Here is a 22,143-nt window from a genome sequence, read left to right as displayed (position 1 = left end):
AGCAGATCTTGCTTGACTACTCTGGGCTCCTTCCATGATAAGGTGACTCAGTGGATGAAAGAAAGGCTGTGGGTGCTGTCTCACTGAACTTTTTAATAAAGACTTTGACACCATTTGGAACAGAATCCTTCTGGAGAAACAGACTGCTCATGGGTTGGACAGGTGCACTCTTCACTGAGTAAGAGGCTGACAGGCTGGATGAGCTGAGAGATTTGTGTTGATTAGTGTTATATTCAGTTGGTGGCCAGTCACAACTGGTGTTCCCCAGAGCTCAGTGCTGTGGCCAGTCCTGTTTAATATCTTTATCAACAATCTGGATAAAGTACACTCGGTCATTTTGCAGATGACACCAGGCTGGGCAGGAGTGTTGATGTGCTGGAGGGTAGGAAGGCTCTGCAGAAGGATTTGGACAATTTGGGTCAATAGGCCTGCACTTGGGTCACAACAACCCCAGGCAACTCTACAGGCTTGGGAGACCCTGGGGGTGCAAGCATGGCTGAACATGATCCTTCAGTGTGCTCAGGTGGCCAAGAAGGCCAATGGCACAATGGTTTAGGGTGGGCAGCAGCACCAAGGCAGTGATCATCCCCCCATATCTGGCACTGGTGAGGTCACACCTTAAATCCTGCATTCAATTTTGGGACCCTCTTTACATGAGAGACATGGAAGTGCTGGAGCATGAGATGGGAAATGGAGCTGGAGAAGGGTCTGAAGTACAAGTTTTATGAGGAGAGTCTGAGGAAACTTGGGTTGTTTAGTCTGGAAAAAAAGGATACTGAAGGGAAGCTACATCCTCTCTTCAGCTACATGAAAAGAAGTTGAAGCAAGGTGCCTTTTGATGCTTTTCTCAACCAGCAAGTGTTCAGATGAAAGGAAATAGCTTCAAGGTGTGCCAGAAGAAGTTTAGATTGGATCTTATGAAAAAATTCATCACTTAAAGGGTTGTCTGGCATTGGAACAGGCTGTCCAGGGTGTCACTGACAGGTGACTGACAGGTGCAGTCACTATCCCTGGGAGTATTTAAAAGATGTATACATGGGGCACTTTCAGAGACATGGTTCAGTGGTGGAATTGGCAGTATTAGATTAAATTGGTTATCTTAGTTTTTTTTGACCAAAACAATCCTATGATTCTAAATTTTTTTTTCTTACTTAGAAAATCTAACAAGTGTCAGCTCTGGTTTCTTCCCATGTTCATTAGGTATCTCTGACCTTCTAGGTCAACATATGGCTACTGTGGTGAAATTTTGTAAATACAAATTAAGAGAATCACAGGAACAGTACTTGAGGATTATTTAAAATGTTTAAAAGAGAAACATGATAATTAATATGATTATTTTACTCACTGACTCTTAACTCCAAATATATTAAAAACCTGGAAAAGTAAAAACAAAACAACCAAGGGGAAGGAAAGAAGTGGAAAAATCCCCATATTTGAAAAGGAGCTGAAATGCAATGAAAATTTATTTGATAATAAAATTTAAGTTATGTAGCAAGTTGCAGGATACCAATGTACGTAAGACAGAACAATAAAAAAAAGAAAGGACATTTGTTTTCTTTAGCACATACCTGATAGCAGCAATTCCATATTGCTGTTTGTCAGTGTTGCATTTACTCTTCCTGAAGTTGCATTGAAACTGGTGACTGTTAATGTCATGGGTTGCTTCTTGCTTTTGTAATTGTAAGATCCTTTCCATATATAATTTTGGGCAAATACATCATCAGGAACTATTCAGATGAAAACATATTTCAATACATTTTACGATATTCAGTACTTAAAAAGTCAAATAACCAACAAAATGTATGATAAATATGATTTTCTTTACTCTTTATAAATATACTAGGCATAATTTTCAGATATAAAACATAGAAACCTGGCATGAACTTTTATGAAATAAATGTATTTGCACTGAAGAACACAACTACAACTACATCTTCAATTGCCTTTTTGCTAAAATATGGACGTGTCCCAGAGTTAACCAGTTTCACAAATTCTAAAAGCTTAAGCCAGAAGATCGCATTCCACTCACTGTAGAATGTTTTCTGTGCCAGCACAGAAGCTAGGGACGTATGGCTAGCATTGAATTTTGCAGAAATTAGTATCTATTTAGATATAAAAAAAATATATAGCTGTTTTCTTTAAATGACATTAAATATTATAAGCATTTTCTTTGTCAACTAGTCATTTTTTTTAAATGAAAAAAATATATAAAATGTTTTGTCTTTTCAAATGCTTAAAAACACTATGAGCTTCACCAAGAGAAAAAAAATCTCTAATATAAAATTTAAAACAGATCATAGTCTGCTGGGGAATAAATATGCTAGATTTATACCCTCACATTCAATACTTATCATTAGCAAATTGAAAAATTATTAATTTAAGTAATGCTATTTCAGTAAAAAAAAAAACAAAACCACCAAAACAACAAAAAGCTACCTATGATGTAAAAACTGATACATGCAAGTCTTTAAAATCTTAACATAAGATACCTTTCAAACAATGAAATTAAAAGTGATTAGGATGGGCTTACTACACTTTCCAAAGTAATGTATTGGAGTTACAGAATATAAGAATCACTATTTAAAATCAGCACTTGCACATTTTTTGAAGTAATTCACACCAAACTTAGAGCTCTGTATTCATGTGTGCATTGGCATCTCATGTCAGATAAGCAGAGAACAACCTCTGCTCTTTTCTCTCTCAAGCACCTCTAAATCCAAGACTGGGGCACACTGGAATACTCACAGTTTTCCTTCATCATTTATTTTATGCAATACAAAGACAGATCTTCTCCATGAAGGGTGAAGAAGCTTTCCTAGTTTTTCTGTCTCTGTATGTGTATTTATATTTGTATGTGTTTGTTCAAAAAACAAGTAGATACCAGACCCACAAGCAAGGAAATTTCATGGTGGAAATGCTCCGATGCTGTTGATTTCTAATCTGCCGGAAATATATTTTCCTACTTTTATGAAAACTGATCTTTTTGTGTTATATTGGCAGTTAATTGGGATTGCAAAAAATAAATGAAAATTTTATGAATTAAAAATTTGACGTCTAACATTCAGCAGCACATCATTGAAAAACACTGTTTTGAGCTAGTACACAAAATGTTCCAAAAAAAAAAAAAAGCCCCCAAATCCCCATATGCTAAGGTACTGCTTTTAAATCTTATTCAATATCATAGAAACTCAATAGGTTTATTACAGCCAAAAGTTAACTTTAGTTAAGTAGACCACTCTTTTCAAAAAATCTCTTCAGACAGACAGTTTCTCTTGTCAGGACATGCAAATATGGTCTTCAGCAAATCTGTTAAAACTGGAGACTTCAGACAGATTTGGAGAGATTACCTTGTCTCAGCTAAAATCAGCTTATTTTCTAAAGGCTAAGTTCAAGGCTAATACTAAGTATTTAGGTAAAGCAATTTAAATTACTGATATGTAAAAAAAGTGCAGGACTGAAGAAAACTGAAAAATATCTTGAAATTATTACAAGGTGAGTAGTACAGTTTGTAAATATGTAAATTGCATAGAATCTTATACAGTGATTTTAGTGAAACCAATAAAATTTTCATCACATAACAGAAATTGTATATAGATATAAACTATACCATATGGTAGATGGACTTCAAAATTAGGGAATAATTTAATTATCTTTTCCCCCTTGTTAATCTAGTGCCTAATCTAATATCCTTTACCCATTCTAAATCACTCAGTGCAATCTCATTAAACTGATCCTCTTTTTTTTTTTCTGCAGAAATTGTTTATAACAATATAAACCTTGGAGTACTTACCACTTAGTTTGGGACTTGGTGTTCCCAATGCTGGTCTGGGATCCTTCACTAATATTTTAGAACCAGCTATTAGAAAGAATAAATGATATAAAGATAAATCAGCAGCAAAATGTTACTCAGAAACAAAGAAAATAACTTCCATCATAAAAATTATTTGTTAAAAACCATATGGGATGATGTTTAAAACTCAAATACAAATGAGATTTCAGCTGGCATCAAACCTCGGTATCACAGGAGCACTTGCACACAAATTTATTCTGTTCCTCCATATCCTCCTAAATCATGCACCTGGATGTTATTAAGTCATTTTCAGCAGTCAGACAGTGCAGGGTTTCACTGCAGAATCCACATATCAGGATTTACAGTCCTGGACCATGCACCTAATATGGTGCATGGTGAGATGCCTCCTAATATAACATCTAATCCTGGCCTTGTCCCTCAGATTACAAACAGCAAACAGAGCATTGACTGCAATGTAAGACCAAAAAATGGAGATACACATAACCAAAGGGAGCTTGAAAGCCTTTGTCTCCAGGACTTAACTATCTTCAGCATTACTGAGCAAGACATCTTGTACTAAAGACTGAAAACCCATAAATGCTGCCTTAATCACTTAATACTGAAGGAGAAGGTCCTTAATTATTTAAAGGATAACAAGAGAAAGAAAGAAACAAAAAAGGCTGTCCACAGTATCTCCATCTGCTCAGGTGAATCGAGAACTGGAAGTTGGAGAATATAATTTCTTCTCTGCTTAGAGCAGGAACTCTCCTATCATTGAAGATCATGAACTAAATTAGGACTAGGACATTATAATTTCCTGGATATTAAGCTGTTTTGCTTTGGAGAAACTAATTCAGATTCACTGGAACATAAAGAAGACAAATAATTCTGTCTCCTAATATAAAATATTCTCATGTAGCACTACACTCAATTTCTTGCTCCAACTGTGATTTCAATGTTTTGTATTTTGGGTCTTGGGCTTGAACCCAGGCCTTTTCTCTCTGATCCATGTTCTAAAAAATTACACAAGAAAAGAAACTACCTTCCCCCTGAGCTGAGTATGTTTATGCATAAAAAGAAAACTTTTGCAAGGGCTCAGAATATTTTTATTGAGAATAAATTTTAGCTTTTTCAAAAGGTCTTTTCTTGTCACATATGTTAAAATGGTAAAGAAGCAAGGGCGGGGGTTGAAATACAGCCTAAGGTTCTCATAGACTGTTACTACTGATAGATTAACCTCTATTTCCTCTCTGTTTTGAAAGAAACTTACTGAGCTTCACTGTACATTGTTGACCTGGGGGGCATGGTTCAACAGCATATACTTTCTGACTACATAAAGTTCAGGTTAGAAGTTTCTGGATCACATTTTCCAGGTGGGCTTTAGCATAAAAAGGTGATGAGTCAATTTGCCTTGTCAAGTTGAATAAATTTCTAGTCAAGTCTACAACTGAAATTTGAAACACCAGATAAAACTTAAATACAAATGTTAGATACAAATCCCAAACTAAAACTAGTTAACTACGAAGTTTAAGTTTCTAGGTCCAGATATTTGAGTAGGACTTTCAAGATTTCAATTTTGTATTTAAAGGATCAAATCCTAATTTAGTTCCCCTACACATCCCTTTAGAGCTCTCAGCTCCAAATGTTTTATTCCTTTTCATCTATTTCCAAGTTATTTTTGGGAAGTTCACAATAAGAGGTGAACTTCTTTCAACAGCAGCAGCAGAAAATTTTTGAATCAAAATACAATCAATGAATCACATTTGGCCTGCTGTAATACTTTCCAACTACTGAACAAGTCATAAGGTTCCTGGCTGCTAGCTTTCTAGCACTTTTCCAAAGCTCTCTTTTATTTTCCCCCAGCACTTGCCTGGCATGCAAATCCAGGACACCTGTTCTTTAGTAATACAAACTATTCATTTCCTATTTCCCTTCCAAGTAGCAATGTTTGGCTACAAAGCCTTTGAACGCCTCTCTAAAAGCCCTGGGGATAACCACATCTGAAGCATTAGGTAACAGTAATCTGAAAAGGCCTTTAATTATTCAGGAAATAAAATTGCAAACAGTTCCTACACTTGAGTATATTCCTTATCTCACATGAAAACCACCTTTCTCACCATGACTTGGCTATGGTGTTTTCATGTCCTATAGTGACAAAGTGGGTACTAGAAATTAGAAAAAAATTAAAGGTTGGAACAGCAAGGACAAAGTAGATACATTTTGTTTTCTGTAGTAGTATATATATTCCATATATATTATATTGTATAGTACTATACAGTTCCTTACATAAAAATATAAAATAATAATAAGCTCTATGAATTAATTTCACACAGTGATTCAGACATCTTTTTGGACTTCAGGCGTCTTTTCCAAAAATTACTACAGAATAATTCAATCATTTAGGTTGGAAAAGATCTCTATGATCTTAGAGCCCAATAGCTAACCTAACAAAACTAAGTCCTTCACTACATTATGGCTGTAAATGCCACATCCACACATCTACCTCCACGGCTTCCCCAGACAGCATGTTCCAATGCTTGACAATCCTTCCTAATTTTTCCTAAAAATTTTTCATAATGTCCAACCTAAGCCTCACCTGGCAGCTTTAGGCCATTCCCTCTCATCACTTGTTAATTTGAAGAAGAGACCAACATTCACCTTGCTACAACCTGTTTTCAGGTAGTTTTAGAGAGCAATAAGGTCTCCCCTCAGCATCCTTTTCTCCAGGATAAAGACCTGCAATTTCCCCAGCCTCTCATAAGCCTTGTGCTGCAAACCTTTCACCAGCTTCATTCCTCTTCCTTGGGAACAGTCCAGTACCTCAATATCTTGGAGTGAGGAGTCAAAAATTTTACACACTATTCAAGGTGTGGTCTCACCAGTGCCAAGTACTGAGAGACCACTAAGCAGGTCACTTTGTTATAGAGGGAGATTTGGTTCATCAAGCAGGACCTGCCTTCCATAAAACACGCTGACTGGGCCAAATCAAATTGTTGTGTGCATGTGCCAATTGCAAATAAAGAAAAGCAGTGAAATACGACAGATGGCACATGCAGTGGGAAACAGAAGAACTTACCTTCACAAACTGGAACCTTCCCAGTCCATGTGCCATCAGACCTACAGGCTCTGTGCTCTGATCCACCTGCCAAGAAGAAGCCTGGCTGACAAGTGTAAATCAATGTATAACCAAGTGATGGGAGATCCATTCCTGCAACATTAGCATGACTTGGTGTTTCTGGTTGTTTACAGCTGTGAGCTAGAAAGAAAAGATAAAACATTCTTATGTCAAAATGGTGAAAATATTTCTGAAAAGATAATATATGCCCATTCTAACAGTTAACTAACAAAGTGAAAAATCAATAGGAATTACATATTAATATATTTTAATTCACATTATAAATTACTATATAGCCTATAAAATATCACTGTGAGTCTATAAATGCACACTTAAGCATGAAACTTTCAATTCCAAGGGACCAAGAACAGACTTAAATGTACCTGCATGAACAAAATATTGTCTGCATATGAGATCAGAAACAGCACACATCATACTAGACTTGAAAGCAATCACTACTAGTGATTTACATCATTTATCTTATTTATGTATATATGTTATACATTGTATTACAGTAAGTAAATGGTGAGTTGGAAAACACTATGAAAGATAAAGGAGAAATTGAAATTGAAGGGGAGTTGTAAATATCAGAAAAATTTAGTTACCATTTCTAATGTCATATGAAGAGTCTTATATATTTTACAATCACCAGAATGTGGGATTTATGTGTTATCTCAAAGACAGCATACCTCCAAGAGCAGAGTTCACCTTTCAACACACTGAGCTACTGTTTTGCAGTTAGCTTATGATTAACCCTAGCACCAGCTGAGACAATAGTAATGCTCTTTCCTTCTGTGGATATGTTCTCCATTCACTGAAGTGATTCTATGTGGTCAGACCTTACAAGGTAAGACTATTTCCAGAAAAATACAGCAGACTAACTGAACTACAAAGATTAACCATGATCTTACATCTTCAGTAAATGACCATTGTTTACCAAAGTGTAAAAGATGGATGAAATGAAGCGCTGTTGTCCATACTCTAAGAAGATTCTATTTCAAATTCGAATATTTCTGATTGAAAACACTTTTTTCCCATCTTTACACTTTTTACTTCCATCTTAAAATACCATGACTCCTTGGCTGGGAAACAGTTCAAACTCCTTAAACTCCTTACTGGAACTGATTTTAATTATATGCTTTTCTGCATATTTTAGAATAAGGCTTTCTGATATGTCCTATTCTCACCATCTCCTGAGTTGGAAGGGTTGCACCCTCTTAGATAGAAGATCTGACTATTTTCTCTCTCTATTTTTTTTTTTTTTTTTTTTTTTATTTTTAGTTCTATTGTTTTTTATATGAAAATTCACTCAGAATCATATTTCTAGCTGCTGAAAGCTAGTAGTACAAATTTCTGTTAACTTTCAGTTAATAAAGTTATGTAACTTAATGACAATGTTACTGAAGCTAAATAATCTAGATTAAAAAAACTGAGAAAAGGAAAAAAAAATAATTTCTTACGTATACATTCTGGCTGGATTCCACTCCAAGTAAGATCAGGAAGGCAAGTTCGTGTTGTTGAGCCATGGAGCAGGTGTCCTTTTTTACACTGAAATTGAACAACATTTCCCACCTGTTGAAAAGTAGAAAACACAGTAATATTTTTATGAGCAACTATCAGCTGGGATTTTTTTTTCCTAAATTTTATCACTCCTTCACATAATACAGACTTGATAAGTTGTGATTCTCTTTCTCTGGAAAGTAAATTAATTTCACAGAACAATTTGATATGAAATAAAAAATTGCTTTGCTCCCAGTAGAATTACTCTCCCCCCAAAATTAGATCCTACATGGAAGAAAATCAAATCTTCATCTTCTGTGGTCTCTCTAGTGTGTTGCTTTGGGCCTGGAACAGTTGATGAACTGAGTTTGGAAACAAAGCTTATGGTGCCTTCCCCACTCTGGACCAAAGGAATGCCACTTGGGCAAAATTACCACAAATGAGGCAAGTCACAGAATTGAAATGGGTATTAGATTCTGCTGGACTTTTGCTGAACCAGATCCCCCTTTGGGAAATGCTGGATATAGTCACAGGTTATAATGATAAATATTTGATTAGAATAGACAATGCTGGTCAACAGCACTGTCTTATGCTTCAGAATGTTCCTATGACATTTTAATTTTGTTTTTTGATGAGGAGAGGTAAAGAATAACAGCTCTTTATGCCACTTTGATAATAGAAGCTGGAACACAAGTACATTACAATTTACAATAGCAATTCATCCGAGATTAGCTTTTAATTATTATCTTTATTATGGGTATGTGTTGCATAAAAAGGAAAATAGAATTCTTACAGTTTCTGCACAAACATAAAATGGAATAACTTGTTCAGCATGTCCAGTCATGGTGAAATTGATGAAAATGCAAATAATTCTTAGTTTCCATCAAAAGTGAGGAAATTAGATTAGAAGTACATGATTCAGAGAGCATTGTATTACATAGTTTGAGTGGTTAACTCAAATATTAAGGTGCATAGATTGTATCTACTGTTCTGCAGTGACCTGTATTAATATATTTATCAACTCATGTTTAAACAAGTAGTTGAAAACTTTAAACTATCTGTGACAGCACATTTATAGTTCTAGTTTGGGTTTTATATTTTAATTATTTTGTTTAAATGCATAACACTTGATTCAGACTGATGTTCAAAGTGTGGATTCTTTCTAGATAGCTTACTACTATGAAACAGCATTTCACTGCTACAAGTATTAATTTGAAACTTTATAGAACTATTCCATTTCAGCTCAAGTTTCTCATCAGAATGAAATTTAATAATAACTCATGAACTACAGATAGTAGCTCATCAACACAGGATGTGATTTAAAATTCATCTCCCTTTATTTTGCTCTTTTCTGTGCTCACTGGACTATGTAATTACTTTTAAAAGATTTTGAAGGAAATACACTAAATCACTTGCATGATTAAGCACAAAGTAGTAAAATACTACAAGTTTTAGAAATTGCTCCATGTAGCTGTAGAAGCTTTTTTTTTTTTTCCTTTTCATGGTAAAGATCTCAGTTAAAACACTCAACATAAATATATTACTTTAAAAAATACTAGCCTTAAGGAAAGTGTGTTTATATGACTACATCAGTGGACAAGGGAAGCACTACAGATTTCATTTTTCTGGACTTCTGTAAAGCCTTTCACAAGAGCTCACCACAACATCCTTCTCTCTAAATTGGGCAAAGATGGAATTGATCAGAGGACTGTCAGATGGATAAGAAAGTGCTTGGATAGTCACATCCAGAGAGTAGTGGTGAATGTCTTAGAATCCCAATGGACAACAATGACGTAAGGTGTCCCTCAGGGTTCAATATTATTTAATGGCTTCCTTAATGACACAGGTGAAGGGACTGAGTGCACCCTCAGCAAATTCACAGATGACACCAAGCTGAGTGGCATGGGTGACACATAGGAAAGATGGGATCTATCCAGAGGGACCTGGACAAACTTAAGAAGTGGCCTGTGAGAACATCCTGAGGTTTAGTAAGACCAAGCTCAAGGTGCTGCACTACACCTTATAGAAGGGGTGGGCTGGATATGAACAGATCTAGAGAAAGACTTGGGGATGCTGGTGGATAAGACTCTGGACACGAAGCAGTGATGTGCACTTGCAGCCCAAAAGGCCAATTGCATCCAGGAATGCATCAAAAGCAGCATGGGGCAGCAGGTCAAGGGAAGTCATTCTGTCCCTCTGCTCTGGTGAGACATCACCCTGAGTCCTGTGTCCCACTTTGGGTGTCTCAGCACAAGAAAACCACGGACTTGGAGGAAATCCAGAAGAGGGCCACCAAAATTTTCTGACGGATTGTCCTATGAGGAAAGGCTGAGAGAACTGTGTTTGTTAAGCCTGGAAAAAAGAAGGCTTCATTATGATCTAATTGTGTCCTTCTAGTAACTGAAGGGAGCCTTCAAGAAACACAGAGAAGGACTGTTTACAGACACATGCGGTGATGGGACAAGGGGGAATAGATTCAAAATAGAGTAGGTTTAGACTAGATATTAGGAGGAAGTTTTTTGTTGTGAGGGTGGTGATAGACTAGCACAAGTTGCCCAGAGAAGCTGTTGATGCCTCATACCTGGCTGTGTTCAAGGCCAGGCTGGATGGGGCTCTAACCAACCTGGTCTACTGGGAGGCGTCCCTATCCATGGCAGGGGGGCTCCAAGTAGATTATCTTGATGGTCCCTTTCAACCCAAACAATTACATGATTTTATGGTTCATGGTTTCACAAAAAACACAACAAGCACCAAAGAAACATCAAAATGCAACAGTTGCCGAAGGGATGAAGATGTTTAAGAAATACCGCCATGTTGTTCAAGATTACAAATAAATGAAAAAATATTACAAGTAATAAGTAAGAACAATAAATTATATTAATTAATTATATAGGATATGTATAGTTATTATTAAACAAATAAAAGTATTTTTAAAAAGTTTTGTGGTCTACTTTGCCATATTCTTGTGTCAGAGGCACCAGGTGGCGCTAAAATACAGTATTCTATGCCCATAAAATTCCCAGTCCTGAGATGATCAGATTTGCTCTAGTTTTTATTCTGCAGCTCAAGTGAAAACATTAGTACTTTGGGAAACAGTGTTTGGATTAAAAAAAATAAAAATAGTGCTTGATCATGTCTTTTCTATAGCTGCCTTTTCTATAGTGTCAGTTATAGCTTGGGTATTCCCAAAATTAACATAATAATTAACTTTTTTCTTTTTTTTTTGCAAAACCCCAAAGACTGTATAATTGTTATTTTCTAACAAAAGAAATACCAATCTGTGAGGAAAATGCATAAATATCAACATGAATCCATTTACAAAGTACTCTAGATAATTTTTTTCATCAAATAAGATGATAATAATGTATAAAAATTATCAAAATAGTAAGTTATTATCCTTCTTATTTCTTATATTCCTTATAGGAATAGAAAATACTTCTATTTAACCTCATGAGTTACTCTACAATCAATTTTTTTTTTAGATTTCAGTTCACCAGAGAACATGAAGATACTCGAATAAATTTCTCCATCCCCAGCAATTAGTGCCAAAGAATTAAGAAGCCAAGGGAATGCCAGTTATTTATCTTCAGTAACTTTTAGCATCACATTTTATGTGAATGAAAACATACCTCATTAAGTCTTCACTATATCTCTAGTTTGGTAGCCCACTAATACATTATTGCCCTTAAAAAAGGGTTTTGAGCTTGCAATACCTCTGGGCAGAATCTTGACAGGCTTCCTTTGTCTGAAAGAGTCTTGAGCTGTCTGGAGTTTTGTGTTTGTTTTGGTTTTGTTTTGTTTTGTTTCTAAACTCACTTAGGCTTTAAAAATTAAATCTCCTATGATCAGGCAGCTATGACTGAGTTTTATGCCTTTCTTTTTCTTTGTATGGTATAACCACAGACTTATATCTGTAGCAGAAAAAAAAAAAGAATCTAGTATGTGCAGAATGAGCTATTTCCCATTATTGTGATGCAGTACAGAGAAATATAGGCCTGGTGCTGGAACAACAGCAAAACCCTTGAGAAATGCAGACAACAGGATGCTGTGAAGAAGACTACAGTGTGACTATGATAAAAGATGCAACACAGTCTTGGCACTGGAGATCCTGTTGCTGTGAACAACTTACCCTTAAAGACATATAGGCCTGGACAGAATCAGGTTTCAGAGGTAAAACAGAACAACTATCTAACACAGGTAACATGTACCTTATATTATAGATTGAAATATGATGTGTATAATAGTGAGCTGTGGTCTGAGTGGTGTAAAACTGTGTTAGGAACATGACAAATAACCCCAGGTGAAACACGAATGACAGACACTAAAGAAAGAAAAAGAAAAATCATATTTGTGCCAATGATGCACTCCAGATTGTGACACTAACACACTGACACCAGAGACCTCAGGACAATGAGAAGCAGGAAAATACATGGTGTCTGATATGGCTTAAATTACATTTTCATTGATGCAAAGGTGATGCCAACTGTGCTAATGGAGACAGCTATTTTGTGGTAGTAGAGCACTTCTCTTGGAACTTCATCCTTCAATCAGCACTGAAGTTTTTATAAGCATTAAATTCACAGAAGGAGATTATTTGCAAGGCTACTAACATCTGCAGATCAAGTTTCATATAGAATTTCATAAGACAGAACCCAAGAGCTAGCAGAAAGATACCACTACTGCATTTTATCTATTTTCCTTTTTAAATTTAGACTGCTCTTTAGCTCAATTTAGGCCACAACATTAGGGAAGATAGCTGAATTTCTACAAAATATGTTGGAAAAGTAAGAGAAGTAATAAAACTTATATATATGTCTGACTGGTCTAAGCAGTTCTAAACTGTTTCTTCAGTTCAGTAGTACCTTGTGTTACAATAGCTTATGGTGAAAGTGCTATAAGCACTTTTCTATGTTTCTAGCAATACAGCTGAAGAAATATTTCAAACCCCGCAGTTTCTTTCAAAGGAGTGATTTATTTCCCAGATTACAAATGAAGTAAGTATTTTCTAAGTTATAAAGTTATTTTGTCTCCATTATAACACACTGCAAAGGTAGATCTGTCAAATAAAAATGGCTCAGATTAAAGGTAAACATCCTAGAAGTATGTATTCATAACAATTAAAGCAGACGATGCTCCTTGTTTCCATGCCATACCAGATTCCCATGTAGCACTAAACTGGTATTTTGATGTTATTTGAACATGTAAGAAACTGATCTGCTTCTGCCTGAAGAATTCAATACTGAACAATAAAGTCCATGCAAAATTCTGTTGCCTCTTTTTCTACAAAGCTCTTATTTAATAGCTGAAACATCATTCAAAAGTGATGTGATGATATTTGTGGTTTTCTTAGTGTAGGTTCCAGGAGGTCAGATTTATATATGCCTTTCAGTCAAGCCCAGAATTATCTTGTGTTTGCCTGAACTTTCAGTGCAATCAATGAGATAGGAAAACAGATAATCAAGAGTAGGGGAAAAATAGGAACAAAACAATGGTGCTGTGCAAGCTCATAACATGACATCAGTATTGTGAAAAGCAAGTGTCAATCAGTTATTTTTGTCTGATAAAAGAGGAGGTAGTGCCATTTGATAAAAAGTACTTAAAACAGGATTCCACATATGAAGACTTGAATTCTAAGTGTAAGGCTACAGCTTGGTATTTTTATGAGACAGAGAAATAAATTTAAACCTTGGAAATTAAATCAGTGAAGTTACCCTATTAATATTAGTTTAAATATGAAGTATTTGAGAGAATTAAAACAAAACAAACAAAACCCAAAACAAAACAAGGAAACCCACACCTGTATTTAGGAACAATTTAGAATTACTCTTTACCTTCCTGCTATGGATAGAAGGAAAAATAACTATTATCCTATTCACACAGAGTATGAATTATAGTATAATACATTAATTTACAATATTTTTTGTGGTTTTAAAGGAGTCATAACATTATACAATATATGATAATATAATATTTCTTTCTGGGATATACAGACTTGTCCAGAACCAATCTTTTTCACAATTATTTCCATCCAGTCAAGAGCTAAGCTCAGCTTCATCTGTATGACTGATACTTCTACCCTGCTATGTATTAACTAAGCAGTCATACTTAGACTAATCAGAAGTTGCCTATTTAGTTACTACATAATATTAAATTCACTGTGTGAACATGAGCATAAGTTGCTGACTGGGTAAGGAGACTATAACACACACATCTTAAACACTGGGCACTAACCTTATAACTGTTTCCAATTTTTTTTTTTTTTTTTAGAATTACAGAGTTGTAAACCCAGCCAGCACTTACACTTATTTTACAAATGATTTCTCAATTGACATTTTGCTTGATATTTTTACAGTTCCATGCTAGCTGTGATATTTTACTCACAACTACAGCACAAATGAGAGACTGCATTAGCTTCTTCAATGAAAGCTCATTGATATGTGAGAAAAACTGTGACAATTATAGAAAATGCTTAATAAATTATTTATTAAATACATAGTTGAATAAAGAGTTGCCCTCTAGCATAATATTGTATTATAACCAAATGAAGTCTGCCCCTGCTTATGGTATCTTGGCACAAAACAGTACTTTCAGTGCCTAGACAAAACTTAGACAATTTTATTATTGCTTCCATATGATTATGATCTAGCTGAAAAACAATCTGAAAATCCAAATATTGCTAAAAAACAAGCCTGATAAGTACTGCATAAAGGCCACCAAGAGGATAAACGACAAAAATTTTTGGCCATGAAACTTTGAAAAGTCTTTAGCTACAATTTGCTTTTAAAAACTAAGTAAATTTTGTAAGTTTGTTCAAATTTCACTCAGCCCTTTCTTGTATTTCCAGCAAACTGCAGTTTTTATTCTCCTGCTACTAGAGAGAGACCTCATACAAATGTGGAGCTGCTAGGTACTCTTCTGCTCATTCCTCTTCATCTGCCTGGAGCTTTCAGCCCTGACATCAAACACAGATGTCACAGGATAGATTAGACTCTCTCTTTGTTCACAAGATTCCTTTTTCCTATAAAGTACTTTTTCTCATCTCTAAACCACTCACTCATGAAAAGATCTCACTGATGTTATTGTTTTGTGTGAATCAGAAAATTAACAGTTCAAAATAATTTTCAGTTTCACAATTCCTTTTCCAACAGAAACATATGCAAGCACCATTTGCCAGAACACAGCCTTGTGCAAAATGTGGCCAACAGTCTCCTGGGAGGCATCAGGCAGAGCATTGAAAACAGGTCAAGGGAAGTGCTTCTTCCCCTTTGCTAGACCCAGTGAGTCATGAGTGAGTGCTGTGTCCAGTGCTGGGTTCACCAGTGCAAGAGAGACAAGGACAATAGTATATGAAGCCCAGTGATGGGCCAGAAAATTGATTAAGGGACTATAGCATCTGAAAAGCAATGAGTATCTGAAAGACCTGGGGTTATTCAGCCTGCAAAAAAAAAAAACAACAAACAAAAACCTGGGGAAGGACAAGAAACAGAAAGAGACTTTTCTTCAGTGGTGCCCAGGGACAAAAGAATAGGTATAAATTGAAAAAAAAATCTCTATAAAACTAAGAAAAAAGGTTTAATTTTCACTGTATGGGTGATCAGCTTCGAACAGGATGCTCAGAGGCACTGTTGAGTCTCCATTCCTGCAAATATTCAAACTCACCTGGAGACAGCCGTCATAAACCTGCTCTAGCTGTCACTGTTTTGAGAAGGGGGAGTGAACAACAAGTTCTTCTAACAGGTCTGTGACTCTCTAATTCATTTGTGGTTCCAAACTGATTTTCTCTCGATTTTCTCTCAGGAAAAAAAGTCCTGTTTTTTAGAGTATGTCTACACTAGCAGTTTGGCACACAGTATACACATTTTTGAGGAGAAAAAGCTTATTTAATAAATCGTAGGGAGCACATATATTGGGGAGGGAATTGGATACTGAAAGCCTTCAAGGTGAGATCAAATGGAACTTGAGCACAAGTTTTTCATGTAGTGCATTGCTGATAGGGACACAGAGTCAGTGTAATCCCACAGCTAGAAATAAGGAAACAGCAACACAGCAGCAAACAACTCTTACAGAAGCAGCCTCTGAACCTCTAATCACATGTTTCTAGACTTTGAGGTTGTATAAAATATATTTAAATATGCAAGTTAATTAAAAAAAAAAAGTACACTCTACCTGATAGCCAAATGTGTTATTTTGTGACCCGTGCCTTGGGACTCCTGGATTTTCACATGCTGTACGAGTAGGTTCTAAAAAAATTGCAGTATAAAAAAGACAAAACAAATTACAATATTTTAGTTAAATGCATGAATGTATGACAAAATTAAGCTTGTTCAGCAACATGCAGTAAGCCAATCAGAAAGACAAAAATAGTGATTTGATTCTTAGAGAGTATAGAATAACACCAAGATAATTCAAAACAACTGAAAAATCCTAGATTGTCTTAGCAAGAAGAGGGATAATAAGCATTGAAAGAAATTTCAATACATTGGCATAATCATACCTATGCATCGAGGAGAAGAACCACTCCATGTTCCATCTGCTTGGCAAATCCTGGTGCTAGACCCAACCAAAATAAAAGGAGGGTTGCAGCTGAAAGAGACTTCTGACTGGTAGATAAAGCTTTTGCCTTCTCTCTTCCCCTGAGCAGGAACTCCAGGGTCACCACAAAACTTTGCTGTGAAAAAAGACATGACAGAAATGGAATGTGGCATTTATAAAAAAACAAAACGAAACAAAAACCCAAACAAATCCACTTAGCTGAACTAAGTGAAGAAATTACTCCAAATTTGGTATTTATTTTATTAGACACAGATCAAAAGTGGAAACATTTAATAGGAATTCAGAGAGACTAGATATAGAATATTTAGTCTGCCAGATTGCAGTAGTTCTGATAGTTGTTCAAAATGACTACACAGTGTGCTTGGTCAATACCTGACGCTTAATAAATCAAGTTGACAACTTATTTTATTGAAGTCCAAATCTCCACAATTCACCTGTGCCCCAAAACACATCAATCTGCAAATCTTTAGAGAGCAATCAAAGAGTGTATCAAACTTTCATGTCAATCTTCCCTCCTTCTGCTTTCTTGCCACCTACACAGTGCTCAACATTTTTTATGATTAAAGGATTTAGCAGATAGATTTTAGGAGTCATAAAGTCCTGCTTTCTCATCCTTCACTGAAAGGTAAGATTTGGTATGTATGGAAGTACAATACTTGAAAGTTAGAATGGTTAGCAATAAAGAAACACCAAAAAAACCCAACATAATAAAGAAACTTCTGTAGCAATCTGAAAGTCACAAACTAATAAACTGTTATAAGACAGGATAAATTTCAGTCATAAAAATCTGTTCTTAAATGGATATATTTTAGCTTATTCCTATGACCTAAAGATTCCTTAAGTCTATAGCATGTCATAACTGAGTACATGCACTGCTAGCAAATTTACTGGCCTTCTTCTGCAGTATGAAGTACCAAATATTGTCAGAAGCTGAATTTTGAATAATTGACCCTGGAAATTAAATCAACTACAGCAAATCCTGTGTCATCAGGCTATATTATTCCTTGACACACCATGAATTCCACTATTGTGTAGTCTAATTTCATATGAGTCAGAAAAAGGTGTAATAATAAAAATAATAATTAAAAAAACTCTTAACAATAATATTTCTATATAGGCATTCTGTACAGACAGTGGAATTTTGTGCTCCACCTTTCTCATCTACAAACATAACTTAAATTACATCTCTCAAACAACAATCTTCAAAATGCATTTGTAATGTTTCTGTCTTTGTCACCCATGTTTTAAGCTTTCCAAAGGACCTGCTCTCATGAAATGTTCCTGCTTTCTGCTTCTTTCGACAGATACTGACTGTATGGGAAATCCATGCACACCCACATTGCTGAAGAGAAAGGGCTTAATCTGTAACATACCAGAAATGTAAGCAATTTCATCTCTTTAGGTGGCAGGGGACTGTGGGCAGAATTATGGGCCAAATTCTGAAAAGATCTATGGGTTGGAGATAGTGCCACACAGTGTACTTCATTTGTGAATGACAGATCAGGGTTGTTATACTTTCACTAGAAAATTCTGTGTCTAAATTTAAGAATACATGAAACACAAATTTTTAACACAGAGACTTGAAATTGTCTCCTAACAGTTCTTTGCACCAACAAAGTAGCAACAACTGTGAAGGGAAAAACGATTCTCACATTCAAAAATGAAGTTTCGGTAAATTTATTAATTTTTTCTAAAACTAAGTAAACTCCACCCCTTAGCTGTCAGTCAAGCTGACCTAGTCATTGAATATATACTGAATATCCTCCTCTTATATCACTAAGTGTGGAAAACAGGCACCATGGTAAAACACAGCAGTTTCCCGCTGATACTAGAACAGGTGACTACAGAACAAACTAAAGTTGCAGTGAACTGGAAGTTTTATGTGTGTTTCCACTCTCAGTGGAAACATTTTCCTAAGGACTCTGAGGGTCTTTAACAGAGCAGGACCATGGAGTTCCAGCACTGAGATTTTGAGGCTAGTTTCATTCTTAGAAGAAATTTAACTGATTAACAGCACATTTCTTGTCAATGTCTGACGTCAGCAGTGAACACACCTGTCTGAGATGTGCACAGGTAAAAGAGATGCTCAGCCTGGTGGTGGCTGAGCTTCTTGAGGAGCTGAGGAGTATCTGACAAGGAGATTGACTTGTGGCATCATATTCTATCATCCCTGAGATGACTATACCAGGCAACCATGACACAAGAAACAAAGGCCCCCCTACCCTCTCACCACCTGGCAGAAGGAGGGGTTCTAAGAATGGAGGGGAAATGGAAGTAGGTTACTACTTGCAAGGACAGGCAAATCCTTTCCCAGCCTGCCTCATCTTCCCAGGTGCCCTAATACAACGGGTATGAGGCCCTTGAACTAGATGGGCTGACAACTTAAGATGCAGATGAAGGTCTTTTTGGAATTGGACGGCAAAATAACCTAGCACCTGCATCATGATCACCTCTATCAAACAAAAAGAACAGTAGTTTTCATAGATGAATCCCTCTGAGGGAATCCGAGGACCCAATATGCCAACCGCACCTTACTCATAGAGAAGCCTGCTGCCTCTCTGGAGCCTGGAACATTACTAGAAAATGCTCTAGTCTGGTACAACCCTGATTATTATCTGGTGTTCTTTATGTCCACAGCAGTGAGGTAGCAAAGAGAAGTCCAAGGTAACCAAGAGATTTCAGGCCTTAGCACAATTGTTTGAAGGAACAGGAGGACAATTAGTGTTTTCTTCAAACCTTTCAGTATCAGGGAAGAATACTGAAAGGAGCAGAGAGACCCAACTGATCAACAGATGTCTCCGAGGGTGGTGTCATCTGAGGAACTTTGGGGTTTTTGATCATATTATGCTTTATACAACACCAGATGAACTGCTATTCAATAGCAGTCAGAAGACTGTCTCTTCTTAGAGGAGAAAAATTATTTTTGTGTAGGAGTTAAAAGGGCTGACCAATAGAGTTTTAAACTACACTGGAAGAGGGAAAGGGACAAAACCAGGTTCATCTGTGATAAGCAATAGGATGTCAGAGTTTTGAGTACTAGTAAGATCCTTCAGTTTTCTCCATGAGGACCTAGAAGCCTCAACTCAGTCCATGAACTACGACGTCCTTGGCACAAACAACAGCTGGTGGGACCTGTCCTGTGACTGGTGTGCCAGCATAGAATGTTACACACTCTTCAGGAGGAATAGGCAGGCCAAGTGAGATGGGGGATGAGGCAGGGAAGAGGGGTGGCAGAGGTTGCTGTTTGCTATGTGTCCTGGTTTAGGAATGGTACTGCCCCATTCAGGGCCCCCCACTGAGATTCCCCAAAAACACCCTGTTGCTCTTTTCCACTCCTCTCAGCTTTCCCCTACCCCTTTCTGCTCTGGCTGGGGTTGAGAATTACACACACAAAAGGCAGAGATCAGGGGTTGAGATAAGAACAAATTACTGGCAACAGCAATGAGATAAGAAAACAAACAGTAACAGCAACAATATTAACTTCAAAAGTGTACAAAAGAGAGGGTGATTTACTTGCAAAATGTTTGCTGCAGAGCCCTATCTGACCTGACCACACTGATGTTTTTCTGACTGAAACTTCTGAGAATCCTTTCCCCCTCCCCTGCTAGAGATGTGAGGTGTTACAAACACCTGGGATTTAGCCCTTCCCCCTCCCAGCTCCTGCATAAATCTAAAGCTTTCCTGGACAAAACCAGGGCATTATGGCATGTTAAGAGCCTTTGGTAAGGATTAAGGGACAAAGCAGATGTTGTTATGGGAGTCTACTACAGGACACACAGTCAGAATGTTGACACTGGCAAATTATTCCTCAATGAACTAAGGGAGACCTCTAAATCAACTTCTATTGTTTTTTGGGGGGACTTCAGCTTGCCACATGCTAATTGTGAATACCACACAGCTGGTACAAACAGAAGATTCCTAAAACACCTGGACTCAAAGGTACACTATAGGTTTGCTGATTACACTAAATTGGGAGAACCTGTTGACTCACTTGAAGGCATCTGTGCCCTGTGAAAAGACCCAGACAGATCACAGGACTGGGCAATCACCAAAAATATGAAGTTTAACAAGAGCAGTGCACTGGGGATGGAACAACCCTGGATGTTCATCTGGAATGGGAAAATACTGCTGGATTGCAGCACTGCAGAAGGGGAGCTGGGGGTCCTGATTGATGGCAAGTTGACCATGAGCCAGCAGTGCCCTGGCAGCCAGGAGGGCCAACCCAGCATGGCCAGCCAGGCAAGGGAGAGGAATGTCCTGCTCTGGGGTGGCCTCACCTCAAGTGCTGGGGGCAGCTTCTGGTACCACAATATAAAGATAAAAAGCTATTAGAGAGCATGCAAAAGAGGGCAATAGAGAAGGGCCTTGAGAGAAAACTGCATGAGGAGTGTCTGACGTCACTTGATTTGTTCAGCCTAGAGGATAAGAGACTCATGGTAAGAGACTGTGGTAAGACCTCATTGTGTTCTTCACCACTTCATAAGGTGAAGCAAAACAACAGGCACTGACCTCTTCTGTGTGGTAACCAGGGACAGGACCCAAGGGAAGGGAGGTTTAGGTTGTATATCAAGAAAATGTTCTTCACCCAGAGGGTGGCTGGGCACTGGAACGGGCTCAGGGAAGTGGTCACAGCACCAAGCCTGACAGGGTTTGTCTTTGGACACTGCTCTCAGGTACATCAGTACAACTCTGGATTGTTCTGTGCTGGGCCAGCAGTTGGACTTTGATGATCTTTATGGGTCTCTTGCAATTCATTATATTACATGATAATTCTATGATTCTAACTTATATCTGCAGTTAGGAATTTCCTGGCATAGGTCTACATTTTTGCCATCTATTGCCAAGTTTATAAAACCAGCATGAGTTTAAACAAACCTGAAACTACTGCATGAGTAATTAAGCAAACAAATTTACTGGGTCATAGATGACAAATAACCAAGGACATGGTCATATTCCATTCTGAATAATTATTCTATGTCATAACTATTTCTTGTGTATCTTCAGCTACAGGCTCTATGGAACCAAGATAGGACCTAAATTTCTGATGTCAAGAGCCACTTAAAGATTGCTTATTGTGAATGACTTTCACCAGCTCCTCCTCATTTCTGCCAGATGACAACTAGCTTAAGCTTTTTGACAAGCACTGGCTGGAAATTGTTTCCTCTTGCAAGCAATGGGTAACCAT

The 22,143-nt window shown here is 36.9% G+C and overlaps 1 protein-coding gene across 3 annotated transcripts in view; it reads right to left on the bottom strand.

The window, feature by feature from the left end:
- Positions 1-22,143, bottom strand: part of CSMD3 (CUB and Sushi multiple domains 3) — a 574,655-nt gene that overhangs the window by 7,830 nt on the left and 544,682 nt on the right. For all 3 annotated transcript variants that reach the window (XM_086880080.1, XM_086880087.1, XM_086880091.1), the window contains 6 exons: positions 16,900-17,073; positions 16,572-16,645; positions 8,366-8,477; positions 6,867-7,046; positions 3,791-3,856; positions 1,569-1,727 (listed from right to left, as the gene is read on the bottom strand). In XM_086880080.1, the coding sequence (XP_086736206.1) occupies positions 1,569-1,727; positions 3,791-3,856; positions 6,867-7,046; positions 8,366-8,477; positions 16,572-16,645; positions 16,900-17,073 (765 nt within the window). The remainder of the gene's footprint in view (positions 1-1,568; positions 1,728-3,790; positions 3,857-6,866; positions 7,047-8,365; positions 8,478-16,571; positions 16,646-16,899; positions 17,074-22,143) is intronic.

The sequence above is a fragment of the Cyanistes caeruleus genome, chromosome 1 (genome assembly GCF_971803275.1).
Source record: "Cyanistes caeruleus chromosome 1, bCyaCae1.hap1.1, whole genome shotgun sequence".
Lineage (NCBI taxonomy): Eukaryota > Metazoa > Chordata > Aves > Passeriformes > Paridae > Cyanistes > Cyanistes caeruleus.
This window is presented reverse-complemented; position numbering and strand designations above follow the sequence as displayed.